A 12,316-nucleotide genomic window follows, 5' to 3' on the forward strand; every position below is an offset into this window, starting at 1 on the left:
CTCAGTGGTAGAGCGTCGGTCTGTGGACTGAAAGGTCCCAGGTTCGATTCTGGTCAAGGGCATGTACATTGGTTGCGGGCACATCCCCGGTAGGAGGTGTGCAGGAGGCAGCTGATCGATGTTTCTCTCTCATTGATGTTTCTAGCTCTCTATCTCTTTCCCTTCCTCTCTGTAAAAAAATCAATAAAATATATTTAAAAAACACACACACACACAAAACAACAACAACAAAAAAAACTCCAGGATCCTCAATACTTACATCACTTAAAAATAAAATAAAATAAAACAAAATATATATATATAAAATATAAATATAAAAAGCCTATTTTTTCCTATTTAAAGGTGAAGGTGAAATTTATAGTAGAGAGACCCCTCTTCCCTGAGTTAAAATTTTGAAATAACTCTTTTTTTTTTCTTCCATTAAGAAAATAAGAAAAGGCCTGACCAGGTGGCTCGGTTGGTTGGAGCGTTGTCCTGTACACCAAAAAGTTGGGGGTTCGATTATCAGTCAGGACACATATTTAGGTTGCTGGTTCAGTCCTTGGTCGGAGTGCAGATGGGAGACAACTGATCAATGTTTCTCTCTCATATCCCCTGCTTCCTCTCTCTCTCTAAAATCAATATTTCCTCAGGTGAGGATTTTTAAAAATGACCTATGCTCTCACTGTCCTGCTAGAACCTATGTTAACATTTTGACACATTTTCTTTTAGTCTTTCTAAATGCCTGATATTTCTGACAAAATGGGACTAAAGAGGTCAGCCTGAGGTTTTCCGGCAATAACTCCCTTCCCCCTCACAACCAAGCATTCCTCTCCGTTAGTACATTTCCTCCCTGGAGAAAACTGCCACCCTCCCTCCAACAGGCCAGGGAACCTATGCTCCATCACATTTTCCACAATCTATTCTTAACTTTAACCATTATTATGTTGGTACACATGTTTCTTCCTCTGGGACAATAAAAAGTTGTTAGAATCTTTGATAACACATATTTTTCCAGAAATAAATTTCTACAAATAGGCATCAAGTCATGTGCCTTCATTAAGAATGGGGAGAAGGATTTCAAATGCAATTAATGTGGCAATTAAAGTTCTTTGTGTTTTCTAGAGCTATTAAATGGATTAACTGGGTCAGTCAACTATTATGGCGACAAAAACTCTCCAAGGCCTACTGTTTTATACAAAAGACAACGAATTCTAGAAATTTGTGTTTAGTATTTGATAGTAATCTAATTTTTTTTAAAATATATTTTATTGATTTTATACAGAGAAGAAGGGAGGGAGACAGAGAGTTAGAAACCTTGATGAGAGAGAGTCATCGACCAGCTGCCTCTTGCACACCCCCCACTGGGGATATGCCCGAAACCAAGGTACATGCCCTTTACCGGAATTGAACCAGGGACCCTTCAGTCCCCAAGCCAACCGATGCTCTATCCATTGAGCCAAACCAGTTCCGGCTAATTTCTTGTTCTTTAAGAAAAACTCTTATTCTCATAAAATGGAATTGAATAAAGGTAAATTAGTTCAAAATAAAAATTGATATTGGCATAATTAAAAGTGTTATTCTCATTAAAGACATAAGAATGAATGTCTTATTTTGCATTCTAATTCCAAGAGTGTATAATTATAAAATTAATAAAGATTAAAAAAACTGATACTAAAGGCCATGTATCTTGCCTTTAAGAAGGTATTAGTGCACCCCAGAACTATGCAAGCTGAATTATCCAATAATTAGGAACATCAAGGTCGGGCTGCTGGTGGGGCCATATGTGTACTAAAGATAGGCGAGTAAGCAGGAAGCACATGCTCCAGCCACAAGGGAAAAATGCAACTTCTAAGACCAACCAGCATTTAAAAAAATAAATACACACCCTAATTTAAACTAAAATATTCATAGAATTATAGGATTTTTGAAGTTAAAATATTCATAGAATTACAGGATTTGCCACAGAAACCTCTCAAAAGCTATAATTCAATTTGCTTAATGAAAAGCCATTCTTGTTTTCTTTTCTAAAGAAAATAAAGATTCTCTCTAATTAATGCTTTCCTAAAAAATTACTAAAACACAACATATGTATCCCAAACTATTGATGGGAAAAAACTAAATCTGAGCTGATACTGGAAAAAGGTCATTCTAAATAAAAAAGACATGTTAATAAAAAATTTGTTCTTACTTTTAGTCAAATCTTTATTTCTAAAACAGTCTGGAAATGGACACTTTTAAAAGGTTTAAATGACAACTGCAACTTTAATTTATAAATGCACTATTGCAAATGTTGCATTTATCCCTTTAATATACATGTTTGTGTGTGTGCGAGTGTGTATGTATATATATCCTATCTAATAAGAGTAATATGAAATTGACTGTCACTCCAACACACAAGATGGCTGCCCCCAGGTGGATGAAAGATGGCTGCCACAATTTGGCCAGCAGGGGAGGACAGATGGGAGGGACCAAGCCTGCAAGGGAGGGTAGTTGGGGGCAATCAAGCCTGCAGGGGAGGGCAGTTAGGGGTGACCAGGCCAGCAGAGGGAAGTTGGGGGCGACAGACCTGCAGGGAAGGGCAGTTGGGGGGAGACCCACGCCTGCAGGGGAGGGCAGTTGGGGGAGATCAAGCCTGCAGGGGAGGGCAGTTAGGGGTGACCAGGCCGGCAGAGAGAAGTTGGGGGCGACCGGATCTGCAGGGAAGGGCAATTGTGCAGGGACCCAGGCCTGCAGGGGAGGGCAGTTAGGGGCAATTAGGCTCCAGGGGAGCAGTTAGGCATCAATCAGGCTGGTAGGGGAGTGGTTAGGGGGTGATCAGGCTGGCAGGCAAAAGGGGTTAGGGGCAATCAGGAAGGAAGGCAGGTAAGCAGTTGGGAGCCAGCAGTCCTGGATTGTGAGAGGGATGTCCCAGATTAGAGAGGATGCAGGTTGGATTAAGGGACAACACCCCCCAAGTGCAGAAATTTCATGCACTAGGCCTCTAATATATATATATATAGAGAGAGAGACTATATCAACAGCCAATGAAGAACCAAACAGTAAAAACAGTAAAATGATTATCCATATACCCAACCACTTGGATTCAATATTACTAACATCTTATCATCTTGTTATGCTGCTTTACCTATCTATCTGGACAAATATATATTTTCTATTTCTGAATCACTTGCAAGATACAGATAACCTTATCCATTGTTTGCCTCATACTGCACTGCTGCAAAAACCAATTATATTCATTTAATTCTATTACCAATGTTACTGCCAGATTATTATTTTGTTAATCCTCACCCAAGGATATTTTTTTCATCGATTTTTTTTTTTGGGGGGGAGAGTGGAAGAGAGATGGAAAGACAGAGAGAAACAACCATGTGAGAGAAACACATTGATTGGTTGCCTCCTGTGTGAGCCCCAAGGGCCCAGGGAGGAGCCTGCAACCAAGTAGGTGCCCTTGAGCAGAATCAAACCCGGGACCCTTTGGTCCACACGCTAATGCTCTATCCACTGAACCAAACTAACTAGGGCCAGATTAATTTTTTAATAGACTGTTCATATTATTACTCTTCTAATCAAGAGCCTATAATGGCTTCTTGCTATTCTAATTCTAAATTTTGCAAATCTTCTAACCTTTCCTGCCCTGACATTCCATTATTTTTTAATAAGGAAAGTCTACGTTTACCTTGAATATTTCTGCCTGAAATACTCAAGTGCCCTCTCCCGATGACCTAACCTAGTAAGCCTTTCTTTCCAACAACTCCACGCCATGTTGTTGTTTTTACTTTGTGTTCTTGGTTATTTAAAGCCCTACTATTCTAGTCAGGCCTGGAAACTTTAACTTAACTCTTCTCTCATCATTTGATGTTTGTACTTATGGTCTTCCCAGACTAGCTGTAAACTTCTTGTACCCATTTAGCACAGTGCTCAGCTCAAAAATTTTTACTCATTGGTTACTGAGTAATATCTTTCTACTTATAAAATGCCTTTGTATCAGGAAAAAAAAAAAGTACAAAAAGTTGTATTTCCCACTTTAGTTCTATATTTCATATGTTCACCAACCCATAATTTAACAAACATGAGCTCTGGGCCTACATCAAAAGATAAATTGATCCCAATTATATACTTAGACACAGAGGTACGCAACCAGTTGGTGGTGGGCTCTGCAGCTATAAGGTCAAGAAGAGATGGGTGGGCCGAAACCAGTTTGGCTCAGTGGTAGAGCGTCGGTCTATGGACTGAAGGGTCCCAGGTTCGATTCCGGTCAAGGGCATGTGCCTTGGTTGCGGGCACATACCCAGTGGGGGGTATGCAAGAGGCAGCTGATTGATGATTCTCTCTCATCGATGTTTCTAACTCTCTATCCCTCTCTGCAAAAAAATCAATAAAATATATATATATATATATATATATATATATATATATATATATATATATATATATAAAGAGATGGGTGGGAAAAATTGAAGTTTCACGGTGGTACAATTAAAAGAGGAAGCTGTTTGGTGGAGGGTAGGAAATACAAAAGATAGACGAGAGAGAACCAATCAGGTAGAGAGAGACTGTCTCCAAAAGCAGTCTTGATTGCTAGCAGCCTTCTAGTTTCCAAAGTAGTCTCTGAGATTGTGTTGCGCTGAATTTTCTACCCTTCGATTTCTATGTGCTCCCCTCTTAGAGGCCACATAACCCCCTAATCCTGAGCAGCCTTGGTTTCTGTTCCTAAGGACAGCACCTTCATGCCTTCAGATCTTGGTTCTGAACTTTTACCTTCTAAGAGACCTCTCATCATCACAAGGTAAAGAACCACTCTCCCTCTACTCACAGAATTCTCTGTTATCATCTGGTTTCCTTCACAGCATACTTATCACTATTAGAAATCATCTTATCTGTTTATTGTCTCTCTCCAACACTTGAGTGTGAGCTCCTCAAGAACATCAATCTTACACCTAGAAGAGTACCTGACATATAGTAAGCAGTAAGAACTCAATAAATATATTTTGAATAAACACCTGTCATATCTGTTCTGCTCTTTTAAAACCCACATTTTTAACATATATAAAACCACCTTTTGACATTATTCTACTTTCTTCCATTAAGTAGCATATGGTGGAAAGTATGATCAATGAAAGGTTGCTTAAATCTATGGATATAAGACAGGAACTTTTAGCAAGTATACCAGAGTAAACTGTCATATCTGGTCTATCACCAACTCTAGCTCTTTCTACAGTGTGTGGGCCAAGATACTTCTTTGGAAATAAAATCTGCTTCTTATTACTTTCCTCCAGATAGGCGTTGGCTTTTTCTAACTTAAAATTTATTACTTTCTTTTTCAGGATTCTGGGTTGACTATTATATAATTCCTCAAATGTCAACTTATTGAAACCTAGCCCGTAATTTCCCTCTTTTTCTGTAACAAAACATCTTAAACAGAAACAGAGCTATTATCAGGTGCATGACAGATCCATTACATTAAGGTCCCATCCCATCCTTCAAAGGGAACACTACAAGTGTGTGTTGGGGTGCAAGGGTGGCGGGGGCGGGCAGGGGTGGAAGGAAAATGCACAGGAATAGGAAGTGTGGCGTTACTCCAATGTAGAGGGTGTGGTCAAACTTCCCAAGAGAGGATAATCACTGAGCGAGTAATATCACTCCCTCACCTTCACACCCTCCCCAGAATAGGAATGAAAATCTGTGTCAGAACAGATAAGACTTGTAAAATCTTATACCAGAGTTAACAGGCATATCCAATCTTGAACGGGGAAAAGAGCAGGAATACAAGCTCAGCCTTCACTGAAATACAATTTAATACTGTGTTCTCAACTTTTGCTTAGGACTGAAGAACATTTTCCACATTTTCTGCAGATACACAGAGGAAGCTTTTGTCTATTGTAGTACTCAATGGCCATTATGTAAAGAAACAGGTAATAAATGTTTCCTAGAATTTAGTACAAGGGACAACTCTTACATTTAGATCAAACTGAAATTTTTCTTCTTAGCCAAACAATGCAAACTCTATGCTGTCATGGACTTTTAGAGCTGGAAGGGCCTTTAGAAATCCCAGGTGCTAGGAAGAAAAAAAGAGTTCTAGAAGCAAACAAGTTTTTATATTTCTACTAGAGGCCCAGTGCACGAATTTCATGCACTAGGATGGGGGAGAGTCCCTCAGCCCAGCCTGCGCCCTCTCGAAGTCCAGGATCCACCTTGCTCTTTACTGCCAGCTGCTCACTGCTCCTAGCACTGCCAGGAAGGCAGGAGACATTCCCACCACTGCCACTGCCACCGAGCTCGCCAGCCATGAACCATCAGCCTGGCTTCTGGCTTCTGGTTGAGCAGCGCTCCCCCTGTGGGAGCTCATTGACCACTGGGGACAGCTCCTGCGTTGAGCGTCTCCCCCTGGTGGTCATTGTGCATCATAGCAACCAGTCCTTCCACTGGTTGCTCTGCTGTTTGGTTGATTTGCATATTAGGGTTTTATTATATAGGAGGATAATAATTTGATTGATATAAATCATGATAAATTGATTAAACAAGGCCATTAGACTGAGGTGGCTTTACTGCTTTCCTTAATAGCCTACCTAAGCAATCCAAAACCTAACCTTATAATACCTTAAGGCTAACGAATTGAAACCTAAGGACAATCAATCACCAACAGCCACCTAGGCTTTCCTGAAAAAGGTATCCACTTGAACTATTGCCAAACAAATAATGTCTTTTCTTTGCTTCCACCTCTTCTCTATGAAGAGTATTTCCCCTGAGCTCCTGTCATGTCCTGTTTAGTGCTGCCCATTTGAATCATTTGTTGCTTAAATGAACTCTTAAATTTTTAATGTCTCACTTTGTATATTAACAATCACGTAATACAAAATCCTCCTTTTAAAGTGTACAATAGAGTTGTTTTTATATATTCATGGAGTTGGGCAACTGTCACCACAATTTAACTTTAGAACACTTTCATTGCCCTAAAGAAAACCCCATATCCATTAGCACTCATTTCCCCACTCCCCCAGCAAACAAGTTTCTTTACAACAGAAAACCCCATATCCATTAGCACTCATTTCCCCACTCCCCCAGCAAACAAGTTTCTTTACAACAGAAATCCTAGAATCATGGGATTCTAACGTGCTTTTTGAATTTATAAGAAAGGGGTACAATGTGCAGTGTTACTCAAACTCATTTAATAGCTAACATCTTAGTGCTTACTATTCTAAATGCTTTTCAGGTATTACTACAGTTCCCACACCAAAAATTTATATATATATATATATATATATATATATATATATATGGATATTTAATATCCACAAATAAATGTGGATATTAAAGAACAAAAAGACTGAGGCTAAGTAACCTGTTCAAGTATTCTTAACTACTTCACTCTACTATCAACCACAGAACCAGTTAGTTGTGAGATGAGAATGAACCATGGACCATAACTTTGGAAATGCTTTAGTTCAGTATCTTTAATTTAATGAGACAAACGAGGCCCAGAAAGATAAGCTGATTTAGCAAGAACACAAAGCATTTTCTCTCCCCACCCCTCTCCTTTGATTTCCATCTAATTGACAGCTAAATTTAAAACCCAACGCAATGAACTAATTAATCCCAGGTTCCTGACATAATTCTCTCCCTTCTTTAAAGACTTCCTTGCAAAACACACACACACACACCAAACAAAAACAACACAACCCCACAAAGCTTTAACATTGTAACCCGTCGGGGCCGATGTTGTTCTTTCTCGGTGTACGCCCTCGCGGGGAGCTGTGCCCTGCCCCATCACTTTGGCACGTACAGTGCCTAGTTGGAGGGTCAGTCCGTTTTCCTCCACCCGAGGTGGAGGTCAGCTCCCTCCCTCTGTGCACCCACAGCCCTTCATCTTCTCTGGACACCCCCGCCTTGAATTCCCAGCGTGTGTGCTGCTGTATGCACCTCACTTTGTAGCCAGAGAATGACTGGAGGGCAAGTGTTGGCATCAACTCCAAACCCCGCGAAGGAGGCTCAATGAGTACCGAACATTTTCCTCTTCCCTTTTGGTTCAATTCCCCCGGAGCAAAACCAGAACTCTGCTGAGCCTGCCAGCCCTCAGAGAGCGCGGCGGGCTGAGTTTTTAGAGTCCTTAGTCGGAGCCGGCGCCGCCTCGGACCAGAAGGCTTGGCTGTGGGGCCCGAGGTCCGCCCTTCGCACCCCGGCGGGGGTCCAGCAACAATAACGGGTCAGGGCGGCGGGGGGCTGGCGGCACCTCCCAGACCCGTCCAGCCCTCGCGACGGTCCTCGGCGAAGGCATCTCGCCCTTTCGGGACCGAGACCCGACCGAGCCCGGCGAGGAGATGAGGGGGCGAACCGGAGTCCCCGGGCCGGAGGTGGCAGAGCAAGGCCTCGAACCTGGGTCCCTGCTCCCAGCTCAGCGGACCTTTGGGGCGGGGAGAGCGAGGGTGGAGAGCGGTCCGCTCACGTCCCGCTTCAGGGCACCCCTTCCCGCCGGCCGGGAGCTCCGGCCCGGGGTCACCGGGCGCGGCCGGGGCTGGGGGGTCGCGCGCCCCACCTCCCAGCCCGCGCCATCTTGGAGCGCTGAGGCGGCCGCCCCGGACCGCCCGCCGCCCCGGCAGTCAGTCACTCACCCGCGCTGCCCGGGGCCAGGCCCCCCGCCACCTCCGCGACCCCCGCCACGGCCAGGAGAAGCGGCAGCGCAGCGAGCGGAGAGGCGCGGACGGTCGCCATGTCCCGGCCCGGAGGTCCGCCGCCGCGGGATGCTCGGACCCAGCCCGGCCGCCGCCGCTGCTCGCGGAGGCCCCGCCCAGCCGCCCTGGGCCTTCGGTGATTGGCTGCGGCGTGATCAAGCCCCGCCCCTCGATCTGAAGGCGTTTCCGAAACCCGCGGGGGGCGGGAGCGTGCCGCGACCCTGGCCCTTTGTTGCGGCCCAGCTGGGGGCGGGCGTCCGCGGCGGGGACCCCTGCCTACAGCCGCCCGGGGGGCAGTCCGAGCCGAAGGGCCTTTGGAACTCCTCCTCCACCTCCCGGGGCTTGCAGATAAGGTCCCTGAGGCTCAGAGAGGGACGGACCTGCCCAAGACCACACCGCACGCACTTTTAGGAGAACTAAAGCCTGAGAACTAAGACCAAGTCCAAGGCTGAACCAGAGTAACTTATCCTTTTCGCGTACCCTCCAGAATCCTCCTTTTTTTTTTTTTTTTTTAAACATTCAAAAATCACCAAATGATTTACTTGGAATCAGAATGAAAGAACATTTGACAGCAGAAACCGGTTTGGCTCAGTGGATAGAGCATCAGCTTGCGGACTGAAAGGTCCTGGGTTTGATTCCGGTCAAGGGCATGTACGTTGGTTGCCGGCACATCCCCAGTAGGGGGCGTGCAAGAGGCAGCTGATGGATGATTCTCATTGATGTTTCTAACTCTCTATCCCTCTTCCTTCCTCTCTGTAAAAAAAAAAAAAAAAAAAAAAAAATCAATAAAATATATTTTTAAAAAAAGAACATTTGACGTTGTTGAAATGTGTGTTTCTTCTGATACTTTTGATCAGATTATACAAGTCATCTAGGACACATGACCAGAAATATTTTACATTTCTTCAGGACTGGGTTTTTTTCCACGACTTCAAATTTGGGATCTTCAAATCTGAAGTCTGGGAACGTATTCTTGCCTACTTTACCATACTTTTGGTTAAGCTTACAAAGCTCCCTCTCCATGTCTTGCTGATACTCTGAGCCAACATTATCAGGTCCTCCAGATGACTGTCGCTTTGTTTTGTATTCCCCAATCTTGTCCAGAAAGAGTTTCTGTACCGGATCAAGCTCCTTATTAAATGCCGCTGCGGTAACACCAATATTCCTCCTCAAACGGACTGAGCCTGCAGACCGAATGACAGAAGAGAACCCGCAGAGCCTCTGAAGAATCATGGTGACTGTGACTTGTACTCAGTCCCAAGCTGCCAGAGCCCCCGCCACCATCACTGTCCTACCTCCATAATCCTCTTAATATCCTTTCTGCTCAGACACCCAAAGAAGGCTTGTCACCCAGGACAACTTGGTTTCCCCTAAAGTCTGAGGTCTGCTGCCGCAGACACGGTCCCCTGACACGGGACCCGGGCAGATACACCCCCTAAGTTCTTTGACACGTGTGGCTTCCATGTGTCACTGATGTACTGTTAAGTACCTAATCCTACCAGGAAAAGGCTGGGGGAGGAATGCTTGTGTATCTCGATATGGAGAGCCTTGAATGTCAGGTTTAGACTTTCAGGGACAGTTTGGAGGTGGACCCCACTTCACCCCTTACCTCTCCTTCCCTGCAGCTACTCGTGGGGGAATGTTTGAAAGGGTGCAGTGGCCAGCAAAGCTCTCGGTCTTCCTCTCTCAGTTCCTGAATTAATATCTTTTCCATCTCCCTTCCCTTAAAAACAACAACAACAAAATATAACCAGAGTTAAATCCCTTCGTATCCTTAAGTATGCAGTGTTTACATTTCCCTTATTGTCTCATAATCTCCTTTCCCCGTTTTTTAAGTTCCAAACAAAGCCCCTATATTGCAATTGGTGTGTATGTCTTTGGGTCTCTTTATACCTATTGTCTCTCTAAGTTTACAAAAGGAAAAGATGAATAAGTTATGATAATCTTTCTAAAGCATCTGCTCTGATGGCAACTCTCTTGCTTCAAACTCTCTGAGAGGCCACCTTTTTTTTCTTACAGGATAGAATGACGTGCGATCATTTAACATGGTGTCAGAGGCTCTTAGCAATTGGACCCAAACAGCCTTTTCCACATCATCTTCTCACCCTCCCTATACTCCTGCCATCATCCTCTCAGAACCTCTTATCTTGTTCCAGACTTCTTAATTGCTCTCACTCCTTTCACAACATGTATCTTCTCTGCCCAGAATTCCCCAATTCTTGGAACCTGGCTCAGCTGAGGGAACTAAGATGGTTGCTCTGGGTCCAACTGGGCCCTAGAAGGATCTGAGCAGAAAGAGGGCTCGTGTAAAATGACTGACACATCTTGCTTTGAAGCATAGTAATTTCCATCTTGTGTAAAAAACTGCTTTTTAAAATTCTCTATTATTGTTAGATAATTCCTTGTTCTGGAAACTCTGTCATAAACTCTGTCACTTTAAGACTGTCTGTTGTTCTGTAAAATGACTTTGACTTTTAGTACAAACAATAGATAAAGATAAGCTTAACTGTTGGAGGTCCCACCTCCAAACTGTCTCTTGGTTGACTCACAGAAGTGACACCTGAAGTCTTATGACCTTGCAAGCTAGCCATCTACTCGAATAACCTAAAATAGACTAATACTGATAATAATTCCAAATACTAACTCATTATGTATTGGAGGTTACAAACTAACTGTAACAATAACCTACACAGAGGTCTTTGTGAAACCTGCAAACAATGCTCAAAAGGCATAAATACTAGATACTTCCTCTCTGACGGGACTCAGAGATTTGGGAAACACCTCCCTCTGGTCTTTATTCCCTTTACTCCCTCGAGAATAAAGACTCCTAATTAATTGGCTCATTAAGGCATCTGGCATCTATCTCGCTGATTTATGATACAACAGCTTGACCCTGAATTGCCCTGGCTTTAAAACTGAAAGTCCTATATCCCATCAACTTCATTAGTCCCAGGCAAAATGGGACAGTTGGTCTCCTTACTTCTGTGCACCTCAGAAAATGCCATAAGCGAAGCCTACAAGGGGGTTTCTATATAGAAAAATGGGGTCATATAGGTGCCTGATACGACCCCCAAGGTAATTCAATAGGTGGGCTGATTGCTATAAGCCATGGAGATGGGTCATTCGGCCATTGCTCCCTGTATTAGCTTCCTAGGCTGCATGACAAAGGGACACAATCTGGATGGCTTAAATAACAGAAATTTATGTCTCAAAGTTCTTGAAATTTATCTCTCTAAGTTCCTGAAACCAGAAGTCAGAGATCAAAGTGTTGGCAGGGTCGGTTCCTTTGGGAGCTGCGAGGAAATAACGGATTCATGCCTCTCCTAGCTCCATTGGTTGCTGGCAATCTTGGGCATTCCTTGACTTGTGGATATATCATCTTGATCTCTGCCTTCATGTTCATGTGCGATCCTCTTGTGTGCGTACGTGTCCGTCCAAATTTCTGCTTTTATGTGGACACCAGTCATATTGATTTAGGGGCCCACCCTCCTCCAGGATGACTCATCTTAACTAAATACATCTACAATAATCCATATTTCTAAATAGGGCCACATTCTGAGGACCTGGGGGTTAGGAATTCAGTGTATGAATTTGGGGAGGGCAGCACACAATTCAACTCATAGCAGTAGCAAATGAAAGACCATCCACCTATCCCTTCAGAAATCATT

General features: G+C 43.6%; 2 protein-coding genes across 3 annotated transcripts in view; both read right to left on the reverse strand.

The window, feature by feature from the left end:
- RECK (reversion inducing cysteine rich protein with kazal motifs) overlaps positions 1–8,775 on the reverse strand; it is a 54,935-nt gene extending 46,160 nt beyond the window's left edge. Inside the window, exon 1 of one of the 2 annotated variants that reach the window (XM_084898707.1) lies at positions 8,589–8,775. In XM_084898707.1, coding sequence (XP_084754833.1) covers positions 8,589–8,688 — 100 coding nt within the window. In that variant the 5' untranslated portion in view covers positions 8,689–8,775. The remainder of the gene's footprint in view (positions 1–8,588) is intronic. The other variant, XM_084898706.1, reaches the window with a different exon arrangement.
- Positions 8,776–9,515: 740 nt separating this feature from the next.
- LOC311630281 (ATP synthase-coupling factor 6, mitochondrial-like) lies at positions 9,516–9,881 on the reverse strand (the record flags this gene model as incomplete). The annotated part of the gene is made up of 1 exon (XM_084899145.1): positions 9,516–9,881. One exon carries the CDS (start codon positions 9,879–9,881, stop codon positions 9,516–9,518), a length of 366 nt encoding a protein of 121 aa, XP_084755271.1.
- Between the last annotated feature and the right edge of the window lie 2,435 nt (positions 9,882–12,316).

This window comes from Pipistrellus hanaki, assembly GCF_964339955.1.
Source record: "Pipistrellus hanaki genome assembly, chromosome: 11".
Taxonomy (NCBI): Eukaryota; Metazoa; Chordata; class Mammalia; order Chiroptera; family Vespertilionidae; genus Pipistrellus; species Pipistrellus hanaki.